Raw genomic sequence first — 11085 nt, forward strand, 5'->3', positions numbered from 1 at the left:
AACGGACGCCACGTCTGGGGCGCTGTGCCCAGGGTCAGAGCTGAACCACAAGTCTGTGCCTGCCACCTGGGAAGGAGCCTGAACCGAAACCTTAGACGTCTCTGGCCTCTGGGGAAGGGACTGGAAGAGCGAGTCCCGTCCTTGCAACGTCTTCGATGGGTGTGCGCTCCTGTTTCACCAGCCCCCGGTGGGCCCCAGCGGCTGCAGACAGACCCTCCTTCCCACCCGCCCCTGGGGCGCCGTCACGCCGACGGCCCCAGCCTCCGTGGGGGTCACCCGGGCCGGCGCTGGCGGCTGTGCCCGCATGGGTGGGTCCTTGCCGGACTCCCTCTGCTCCCGCCGAAACTCCAAGATGTACAATATGGCGCGGCGCCTTGTTCCGTGACTTCGGGTTTGCAAGCGCTCCCCAAACTTGCCGGGGACCCGCGAGATTGTGACATGTCCCACTGTGCGGGGCAAAAACCAGGCGTCTGGCCGTCCTATAAATTTACTAACTCAGCGTGGGGAAGGAGATGCAAAAACGACACCCCCAAGGCGCCACTCTTCCAGCATCCCTACAACTTCTTTCAGTCAAAGTTGGGCAAGGCTAGTTGACTGCAAGAGAAAAAAGAGGGTGCAGAGGGGACGCGACGCCCGGCCTGGCTGGAGAGGCCGCCGAGGCAGGCGCCGAGCGGCCCTTTTGTCCTGCAGAGGGAGCTCCAGCCCCAAATTTCCCGGCTCCCTCCCCCGGCCCGACCACCCCTCTGTCCCGCCTGGAGCCGGAATCCCGGCTGGGCCGGTGCAACTGCCCGAACCCCCGGCGCCGGGACCTCAGAAAGCTGCCCTTTCAGGGCACTTTGGCAAAACCCACTGGGATGCCAAGACGCACATGCCGCCCGGAGCCCCAACGGGCAATGTGGGCTGGGCAAAGTCACCAAGGGGAAAGGATGTGCACCCCTGGATTCCCCGCTCCTGCATACCCCCCCAACTCACTGCCACCCCACATCCCTGCATCTATATAAGGAGTCTGGGGATCAGTGTGGTTGGAAGGGGGCCCGAAGCGGAGCTTGCACAGCCCCTTATGTAAGACTGAGAAAGCCTCGATTGTGCCTATAGAAGAATGGGGGAGGGAGGCGTCCAGATCCTTCTCCGAGTCATTCTGCTGCGTCATCAGAGAAGGCCCCAAGGCCCCGCGGTTGCTCCAGTGGACCGGGGAGTTGGGCCCCGTTTCCCAGCTCGTTGTAGGCAATCTTGCCCCCTTTCCCACCTGTCTCCTCTGCCCTTTCTCTCGGGCGCCCCAGGTACTTCTCCAACCTTCTCTTCTCCAGCGGCGCCCCCAGCCCGGCCACTCCAGCTTCTCCTCCGCCGTCCTCCGACTACAGGGCCCTGACTCGCCTTGCTTCTCTTCCGCTGATTCGGGCGACTCTTCAAACATGGGGGGATGAGGGTGTAAAACAACAAAAAACGAAAAGCACCAAACAGATCCCTCCGGGGGCAGACAGGCAGGTTATAGTCAAAGTGGCAACAGCTCATTTATTTAGCCAAAAATAGATACTTTCTTGTACAATTTGGTTCACACATATGTACATTTTTCTGTATATACAAAAAAAGTCAAACACGCTTATTCTCACTGAAACTCCACCCCCCCCAAATCAACCGAACAAACAAACCTCACGAACTCAGCTAATGTGGGGGTACAGAAACCACCGGGGGAGGACCGGGGGGAGATTTGTTTTATTTCTTTTTCTTTTTTTGTTTCGTTTTCTTTTTAGGTATTCATACACGGACATGCTTACAAGTCATAACTGTACAGAGCGATTTGGTTTTTACAATTATTACAACGATTTAAAAAAATTTTGTTTTTAAAAAGAACTAGGATGAGGAGAGAGCCGATAAGACCAGAGCGGCGTCCAGGTGGTTCTGGGGCCTGCAAGAGAGAGGCAGTGGTAGCAAAGGAAGTGAGTTAGGGGCACCGACGCTGCCTAGCATTGGGAGACCCAACCCGGGGCTGAGGCCGGGGGAAGGGAGACGTCTCAATGTGCAATGAGGTCCAGCTGTAGATGCTGGTCTTCCGTTTTAACTATAAGGTTGGGCGGGAGGCGTCAAGACCCGAGGTGCGCTGCTGGAAGGTGGTGGAGCTTCACGGAGCCACCGCCCGCTCCGAGGTCCACTGGGCCCCGCCCGGGTGTCTGGACTGGGACTCTCGAGCCATCTCTGGGCCCGTGGCGACGACGGAGGAGTATGTTTCGTCCCCTTTTAGAAGCTCGTCCTAGCTGCGTTCCCCCGGGGGCAGAAGCCCGAGTTTCCTCCGCATTCTTCCCTGCCCCCGACTGCCAGTCCCAACACCCCACCCCAGCTCGGGGTCTCTTACCGCCTGGGCACGGGCTGGAAAGCTGTCTTGAGTAACTTTTTCTCCACTTCCAAGGCACTACAACGATCTACGGGAAGCGGGAGAAAAAGGAAGGGCTTTAGATCGCTCCATTCTGGCGCCCAGGACCGCGGGAGGCGGGAGCGGAGTGGTAAGCGCCCTGCGCCCCCCGGGACCTGCCCGGGCGCGACCCCCAAACTCGCCCCCTCCCTCCGCATCCTGGGCTCCGCAGTCACCTGTTCCGCCCTCGGGCTCCGCCGGCCGAGCGAAGGCGGCGGCGGCGGCCGGGTGGCCCGCGGCTCCGGGAAGTCCCAGCAGGTGTGGAGGGGCCGAGCCCAGCAGGGAGAGCGGGTGCGGGTGCGGGCGTGGGCCGGGCGGCGGGCCTGGGAACGGCCGGTTGGTCCAAGCGGAGAACTTGCCCAGCGGCGCCGAGACGAGTCTCTGAGCCGCGGCGGCGGCGGCCGGAGAGAGCTGCAGGGCTGGGGGCGCGACGGCTGCGCCGGGGGGAGAACCCCCCGCGCCCGGAGGCGAGCGGCGCGGGTTGTCCGGGCTTGTGGCGGTCTCGGCCAGGGACCAGATCTTGGGTTTTTGCAGGGCCGAGGCGGGCGCTGGTGCGGGAGCGCAGGGGTCCAGGCCTGCTGAGGGCGAGGGCGGTGATGGCGGAGTCGCGGCCACCGGCGGTGGCACTGGGGCCAGACTCAGGACAGGCAGTGGACGCTCCTCCAAGCCCTCGGAACTGTCGTCGGAGTCGCTATTCTTGGAGTCTGAGGTGGGTTCCAGGCCGAGGTCGCCGTCCCTGTGCGCCGCGCCAGGCAGGGCCAGCTCAGGCCCCGCGGCCGCGCCGTCTAAGTTCTCCAAATCGATCTCCTCGTCCTCCTCGTCGTCAGCCAGGCCCTCGCCCCCGGTGTCCTCCTCCTCCCCCCCGAGTTCCTCCTCCTCCAGCTCCAGTTCGCGTTTGCTGTCTTCTTCATCCTCCTCCTCGTCTTCCTCCTCTCGCTCGCTCCCGTAAGCGTTGCCCTCCTCGTCCGTGCGGCTGCGGGGCGCCCAAGTCATCTTGTTCTCTTTCTTGAGGCGCCGGCGCGCGTTGGCGAACCAGGTGGACACCTGGGTGAGGGTCATCTTGGTGATGATGGCCAGCATGATCTTCTCGCCCTTGGTGGGGTAGGGGTTCTTGCGGTGCTCGTTCAGCCAGGCCTTCAGCGTGCTAGTGCTCTCCCGGGTGGCGTTCTTGGGACGGGACGGGTCCCCGAACTGGTACTGGCCGTATGGGTAGAAGGCGGGGTGCGGGTGAGGAAACGCGGTGGCCGCGGCCGGATGCTGCACCCCCGGGCTGTCCTTCAGCTCATACTGCGTGCCCTGTACGCACAGGGAGAAGGAAGGGACACGCGCGAAGGGAGCGTGGATGAGCGCTGGCCATCGCCGCCTCCACCCTCCCGGCCCAGGCCCCTCTAGTCTACTCCCGCGCGTACACCTCGTACGGCGCCCCAGCTCCAACCTCCCCGCTGCGGCTCCCCGGCCACTTACCAGCTGCGGGAAGATGGGCAGCTCGGCCGCGTAGGGCAGGAAGGCGCCGTAGCCTTGGGCGGCTGCGGCTGCCGCTGCCGCCGCGGCGTAGGGCGCCCCGTACACGGACGAGAGTACGTTGGACAGGGACCCCGAGGCAGCCAGCTCTGAGGCTCCGGCTCCCGGGCCGCCCCGTGCCCCAGCGCTGCCACCGCCGGCGGCGGCCCCCGGGCGCTCGGGTGGGTAGAGCGGGCGGATGTACTGGTATCCGAGCTGGGGGAAGGACATGGTGGCCCGCGGGGCACGGACGGAGAGGGGGCCCGGCCCCTGGGGCCGCCCAGCTCAGCGCCGCCCGCGGGCTGCGGCGCGCATCGGGGGCTGGGCCGGGCTGGGGCCGCGCTGCCTCCCGCGCTGCGCTGCGCTCGGCGTTTGCCTATTGATCTGCTCCGCGGCGGCGGCGGCGGCGGCGGCGGCGGAGGCAAGGAGCCAGGTCAGGTCCGAACAGATTGGCGGAGATTCCCGGGGCTCCGGGCTCTGATTGACATTTCTACGGGCCCGCAAGCCCCTCCTCTCTGCGCCGCGCTCCCTCCTCTCGGCAGCCGGAGCTGCCTCTGCCCGCGCCTCGCTCCTCACTGCCCTCCTCTCCCCGAGCTGTGTCGCGCCTCGCTTCCCTCGCCCTCCCCTAGTTTTCACTCCCCCTCCTCGCCCTTCCTCTCCCCTCCCCTTTCTGCGCTCCTCTCCCCCCCACCACCACCAACCCCCAGGATCGCTTCCGCTCCTTCGGGCTCTTTCACTTTCCTGGATGCTATGAAACTCTCGTCTTTCTCTTCTCTTTCCCTCTCTCACTACTCCTTTCTCTCCCCTCTCTGTTCCCTTCACTCTTTCTTTTCTTTTTAAAACCTATTTCTCTCTACTCACACTACACTCCCCGCACCCCCATCCCCGGCCTCTGCGCCCCGGGCTAAGGCGGCCTAAAGTTGTGGACACTTGGGGTGTCGTGCGGGGGGTGCGTATCCGTATCTGTGTCTGTGTGTCCGTCCCCACCCCCCTCCCTCGCCCTTCCCCAAATCTCGGGTCTGACGTCGCGCCCTCTTATTCGACTTTTCCTTGCGTCTCCTTCGCGAGTCACCAATCGCCTGGGCGCCCTGCAGGCGAGGCCGCCCACCCCCGCGGATACTGCGCGCAGGGCGGGGCGGGGCGGGGCGGGGGCGGGAGCCCGGGCTCTGCCAGTCCCTTCCCGCCCCCTCTGGCCCGCGGCGGGAGGAGGGGGGGCGAGAGGCGCCGGGACCGGGGTTAGTACGGGGTCAGCTCGCCCCTCCCGCTTCCCGCCTCTCGGTACCTCGCCCCCCGCCCCGGCGCGCGGGGCCTGGGTCGGGACCAGACCTTGGACCAGGCGCTGGGGCTTTACTCTGCCCGGGTCCGTTTTCCAGCTCGCACCTCTGGACTCCTGGCCACTCTCAGGCGTAGGGAGGGAGCTTGAAGAGTGCGCGAGGGATCGGGGGTGCGTTCCAAGGGAGTCTTCAAGGACCGTCTCTATGCCCAGGGAGGCGAAGCAGCCCCCTGCTCAAGAGGCAAATCCTGCAGTTAACCACGTTAACGCCGCACGGGTTTCAGGGTGCAGAATCCCGTCTTAGAAATGGCGGGGGTAGGGGTGGTGCCGAAGGGTGGACGCCCCGGGAATCCTGGGGAGCGACGTCAGGAAAGTGGAGGCTGCCCGTGCCCTAAGCTGGCGCGGGATGGGGGAGGAGCAGGGAGCCGGGTGGCGGAGGCTCCAGGAACTTTCGGGGAGCGCTTGGAGAAGTTTGTATATTGGAATTTTCGGTCCGTAGAGATTCTTCGTTTCACTACCCCTTGTCCTGCTGCCGGGTCTCTGCGCCAACCTGTTTTCTTTGGGCAGGTATACTCCCTCCCGCTCGGGTGCGGATGGGAGGCAAGACTTTTAGTTTTATAGTGGGATATTTCCTAAACCAAACCTGCAATCCCAGTAGCCGGGCGCCCACCTTCACGGATTAGGGCGTGCAGCCTAGAGCAGGATTGAAATTCCCGGTATTGCGGCGGCTTCGGGCTAAACGCTTTAGGCCGCTGCGGCGACCTACGCACAGGCCAGGTCTGCAGCAGGAGCGCTCCGGGGACAGCACCCGGGGCGGTAACTGCCTTGGAGTTGCCAGTCCCGGCTCGGAGGCGGAAACTGGCCGCCGCGGGCTGATTGACAGAGGAATCGAATCCGAATTCCACCAGAGTGGAGGGATGGTAGAATCTTGGCCCCGGCTCTCTCTGGTCTCAGCAACAACAGGGAACCCCAGTGGGGAGTCCCGCGGGCACCCAGTTTTGACCCACCCCACTTCCCCCCTCTTTCTACCAGACTTCGCACGGGTTGGCGGCTCCAGTAGGTGTGAAGGCCGAGAAAATTGGGGAGAACGCAAGGGAAAGTTTGGGGGCAGCTCGGTTTGGGGTTCGATTGGGGAAACTAAGGGGCGGCCTTCTCAAATTGGGTCAGACTGCTTTCCTAATCTCCTCCTCGCCTGCGTATGCTTGGTGCCGGGTGTTGGCCTTAACTGGAGTCCCCCCAGGAGAGGAGATATCAGGGGAAGCTCTGGCTTTGCAATGTTTTCCCGGCGCCTGATTTCGTTTTCAGTTAAACCTCTCAGCGAAGTGGCGCAGGGAATCCTGGGCTCACCTTCTCGCGAAAAATCTCAGGGTTACACAATTGAGAGTAACCTTATTGCCTGCAGCGTTTCCTAAGTGTCAGACCCGGAGCCTCGACGTCCCTGGAAACCTAGAGTTTGCACAGAGTAGTGGCGCCAGACCCGCGAGGAGACAAGAGCGAGATTCTGAGGCGGGGAAACTGGGGCTGCGCTGGGCCGCTATTTAACTCAGCTCTTCCAGAAGGAAAGGAGAGAACAATGAGCCCCGGAGATGATGCTTCTGTCCGCCTTAACCAGCTATCGACCTGGCTGTGTCGGGCTGCGGGAGGCGGGAAAGAGGCCAGGGAAGGGGCGAGGCTGTTCTCAATGACTTAGCCGGGCCGGGGCACCCGTGGCCCGGAAGGTGAACCTCTAACCCAGATAAGGACCCAAGAACCTCTATTATTTAGATACCTCCAAGCGCCCCAGGTCTCGAGCAGAATCGGTCTCTCCGCTACCCTAGTCTCCAGATAAGATCAGCCCTGCCATGGCCCGGGCGATCCGCGCCCCACGTCGTGACGCAGAGTCCTAGGCAGCCGAGCCCCGACGTGGCGCTGGCTCCCCAACTCCACCAGGCTGGTGGAGCCCGGCTCCGAACTGAACTCACGGGTCCAAGGACAGCCGAGCCTTTTCCAGGGATTTTTAATCCACGAGATGGGGTCAAAGTGACACACTCGCACAGGGAGGAAAAGCAGGTGCACGGGAAGTTGATTTGGGAAAGGCATGCGCGCAAAAACGCGCCGCGCGCAAACCCTTCTCCATCATCTCGCTTTCTTCCAGTGTTCCCAGAGCACAAAGCGCTTCGGAGGCTTGCTGTAGACGCTTTCTCAACGCGGCCCAGAGTGTGGGGAATGCAAGGGGGCGTCCATATCAATCGCTTAGCGCTCACAGCAGCGCTGCCCGGTCTTGCACTTGGAGCCGCGGCCCGACGTGTGCCCAGGGCCGGCGGCCCATCTGGCTCAGGGGCTGCGCTGCGTACTGTACACGAGCCGCGAGCCACCAGGCCCCCTTTCTGCCCCCTCCTTGCCCAGACCCACGGTGTCCACGCGTCCCCATCGGGGGGCGCCGCTGTAGCCCTAAGTTTACCCGCCGAGGCCCATCTTCTGTCCTTCCCTCCCAGGCCCGAAGTCCCCGGGCTGCAGTGAGGACCCGCGATCCCTCGGCTTCCTGCAGACGCCTTGGCGCACGCTCCCACCGCTCTCTCCCCCCGCGCTCGGGTTACAGGTTAATGAAATGCTCGTTTTCCTCAGTCATTTGTTTTGTTTTCCTGCAAAGTTCTGATAAGTAGCTAACCAACGAAGCTTGTAATTACAATCTTACAGAAACCGGGCGATCTGTATATAAATCTCGCCATCCAATTACAAGATGTAATAATTTTGCACTCAAGCTGGTAATGAGGTCTAATACTCGTGCATGCGATAATCCCCTCTGGATGCTGGCTTGATCAGATGTTGGCTTTGTAATTAGACGGGCAGAAAATCATTATTTCATGTTCAAATAGAAAATGAGGTTGGTGGGAAGTTAATTTCTCCCCGCTCTGTGAAGCGTAGACAAGAATTTAATGATTTAATTACAGTTGTAAGCCCTTTCCATGAGACTTAAATTGAGCTGAGAATATTTTTTTCTTTCTCTCTCTCTCCCTCTCTCTCTCTCTCTCTTCTGCGTTCTCTCTCTCTGCTATTAGCAGCCGCGTGGACGCCCGAGTGCGTGGCCTGGTGTCCGCACCGGGAGGGGTTTGTGTCTGACCAGGAATCCGGACCCCGAGTATCCCAGCAGGCGCGGGGCCGCGGCCTCCAGGGCCGCCCTATAACGGACTGCCTCTCCCCACCAGCCGCCAGGGCCTCGGAGCCTCTCCCTGGGTCCAGAGAAGCGACGGGGAAACTTTGGGAGAAACTTTGCCAACTTCGCTCTCGGCGAGGGAGAGGCTGCAATGCGCGGGGTGGGCCCCCAGCCAGGCGCGGGCACCCGGAGCGGAGCGGGCCGGGCCGCCCCTCGGCTGGCCGGCCGGCCCCTCGCTCCCCCACTCCGCCCCTGCCTCTCCCCGACCTGGCCCTTGGGTCTCCAAGCAGCCGAGATGCGCAGCGCGCAGAACTGCCAGGATCGGGAAACCTGCCCCTCGGCGCGACTGACGTTATTTTGTTTTTACTTCTCCAGGATCATCCTTTTCCACCTGACTCGAGCAGTTTCACTCCCTCCCCCTCCTTTGTTTGTCTCTATCCGTCTGTCTTTCCCACTCTCCATATATTCGATTTCTAGGTCATGGCTTGTTCTTCTCTTTCCTTAATCCCCTCATTGGCCGTTTTCTTTTTTCCTCTGGACCACTTTTCAGTCCACTTTCCTCAATTTTGCTCCCTCCCTCTTCCCTTATTTATGGCTTTCCCCCCTCCCTCTGACTCTGCATCTCTTTCCCTCGCCCTCATTTCTTGTTCTTTCTTTTTTTTTGGTCCCTTTCTTTCATCCTAATCTGTTTCCTTCCTTCGTCGATTTCTTGGTCTGCCTCTCAGGTTCTTTGCATGTATTTTCTCTGCTCTTCCTCTCCAGGATCCGTCCCCTCCCCCCCGTGGACCTGCCTTCCTGGCGGCGCCCCCTCCTCATCCATCTTGGGAGATGAATATGTCGCTTTATTGGATGCCGAGGCCAGAGCTGGGTGATGGGGCTCGGCCAGCCTAGCGCATTTTCTTCATGCATATTGACGAGATGGTAATGAGTGCGTTTGCATTGTTGCATGGAGGTGCTTCTTTTCCTGCCGCAGTTCGGAGCCGACGAGGGTGTCGCGGGCCCAAGAGTGCCCTCAGTGGGCACCCGGCCTGATGGCCGCATATGGCCCTCAGCGGGTTCACCGTGCTCAGGGCCGGGGAAGGAAGTGACCTCGCCGAGCGCCCGCTCGGGCCGCCGCCTCCTTGGACTTCTCCACAAAGGCTGGCGGCCCTCCTCTCATTAAAGCCTCATTACTGGAACCCCCGCTTGGCTCGCGACGGTCCCTTCGCGCCCCCCAGCCCAGGGGCCTCAGAATTCCCTCCCCTGATGTTTTGATGCCCGTGATGGAGCGCCACCAGGAAATTAGTGCCTGACAACATCGTCTAATGGCAATAAATTGTTTGCGATTCCGAATGACACGTCGCGGGATCAAACACAGCCGCATTGTGTACGGTGCCCTCGCTCACTACTCGTTAACTTGGAGGGTGCAGTGGCCGTTCTTGGTCAGGGAAGGTTGTGCGCAGGCCCCTGGCTGTCAGCTCCCGCCTGGACTCAGCCGACCTGGAGGTCCTAGCCGTTCTAGAGGGGCGTGTCCCTCCCAGAGAAGATCTGCAAAACTCAGGACCCAGGCACGCCTCTCCAAGAGGTGAAGGTTTCTGAAAGTCAGGAGCTCAGAGGGCGCAAACTCTGAGTTGAGCTCAGAGGGAACCGACGTACTCCTTGCTGGAAAATCAGAAGTGCATGAAGCCTCCTCCGTTCCAGACACGGTCGAGCCGAGAACCTCTGGACGTTACACTTTTGCATTAATCTCCCCATTCTCTTCCAACTTCGTACTGGGAAAGCTGAGAGCACTTGGTTTAGAAGCCAAAATGTCAAATCTGGCCTTGTCTGGAATTGTGTAATATCGCGTCCCCCAAACTTCAAGCCCAGGGCTACCACCTCTACGATTCTTTGCTTAATATTTTCCCTTACGTTGACTCACTTTAAATACTTAAATACATGCTTTTGGAAAAAACCTTGATACTACTACTGTGACTGGAGAAGTGGCTGTTACTCACCATAAAAGGGAATTGTACAAGATAAACACAACCAACCAACGTTAATACAGGTTAGCTATGTTGCTTGCCTGGGAATGACTTCTAGAGGTCCAACTGTGTGTGTGTGTGTGTGTGTGTGTGTGTGTGTGTGTGTGTATTAGCAAGTGTTGAGAGTGTCAAATACAAATCTTTCTGGAAGAAATGAGAGAACTGAAAAGGGAATGTTTCTCACTATTCAATAATGTTAATTCTTTGTCTCCACACTATCTAAAATTATGTTGAGGACCCTAAAAGTTGCACTGGTTTAGGGTTTACCAATGTCTATTGAAGAGTGTGTAAAAAATTCAAGATAAAAAAATAACATGTTGAGTTATTATTATTTACCCAATAGCCATGTTAAACGTGTTCACACAGTATCACATTTAATTCTCACAATAGACCTACAAGGGAGAGACTAGCTTAGGGTGGCCATGTATGGTTGTGCTGGATGCTCACTGAACAAGGGAACCCAGCTGAGGAACTAAGAGGGTCTGAAGTTCAGTGCTTGTGTGCTCATCAAACTGAGTACCTCAGCTCAGGGCTGCACTCGAGGAAAAGCGTATTTCTCTAATTTACACAAAGTTGGGGTATGACCTAGCTCTTCTCTGAGGCTTAGAGAGCTTGACCAAGCCCAGACTGGAGCGCCATCTGATATTCATCCTTCTAGGAGGAAGACCAGGGTCTTTTGGGGATTGGGGGAGGTGGTGCTGGGAGGCTCAGAGCGGGATACTGGAAGACTAGTCCCTGGTTTGACCAAAGGTAAAGACAACGAGACTGC

General features: G+C 59.9%; 1 protein-coding gene across 1 annotated transcript; it reads right to left on the bottom strand.

The window, feature by feature from the left end:
- Nucleotides 1-1486: 1486 nt before the first annotated feature.
- On the bottom strand, nucleotides 1487-4897 carry IRX3 (iroquois homeobox 3). The gene is made up of 4 exons (XM_067718317.1): nucleotides 3872-4897; nucleotides 2584-3703; nucleotides 2351-2417; nucleotides 1487-1906 (listed from the first exon to the last, which is right to left on the bottom strand). Exons 1-4 carry the CDS (start codon nucleotides 4136-4138, stop codon nucleotides 1852-1854), a joined length of 1509 nt encoding a protein of 502 aa, XP_067574418.1. The 5' UTR covers nucleotides 4139-4897; the 3' UTR covers nucleotides 1487-1851.
- Nucleotides 4898-11085: the final 6188 nt, after the last annotated feature.

This window comes from Pseudorca crassidens, chromosome 20, assembly GCF_039906515.1.
Source record: "Pseudorca crassidens isolate mPseCra1 chromosome 20, mPseCra1.hap1, whole genome shotgun sequence".
NCBI lineage: Eukaryota > Metazoa > Chordata > Mammalia > Artiodactyla > Delphinidae > Pseudorca > Pseudorca crassidens.

Bases quoted from the DNA above. Each gene is read 5' to 3' on its own strand.
- IRX3 (XM_067718317.1), bottom strand. From the start codon at position 4,138: ATGTCCTTCCCCCAGCTCGGATACCAGTACATCCGCCCGCTCTACCCA. The intron at 2,418-2,583 runs GTGACTGCGGAG...CGCTTCCCGTAG, and splicing joins GGAGCCCGAGGGCGGAACAG to ATCGTTGTAGTGCCTTGGAA. The intron at 1,907-2,350 runs GTAAGAGACCCC...TCTCTCTTGCAG, and splicing joins TTCCAGCCCGTGCCCAGGCG to GCCCCAGAACCACCTGGACG.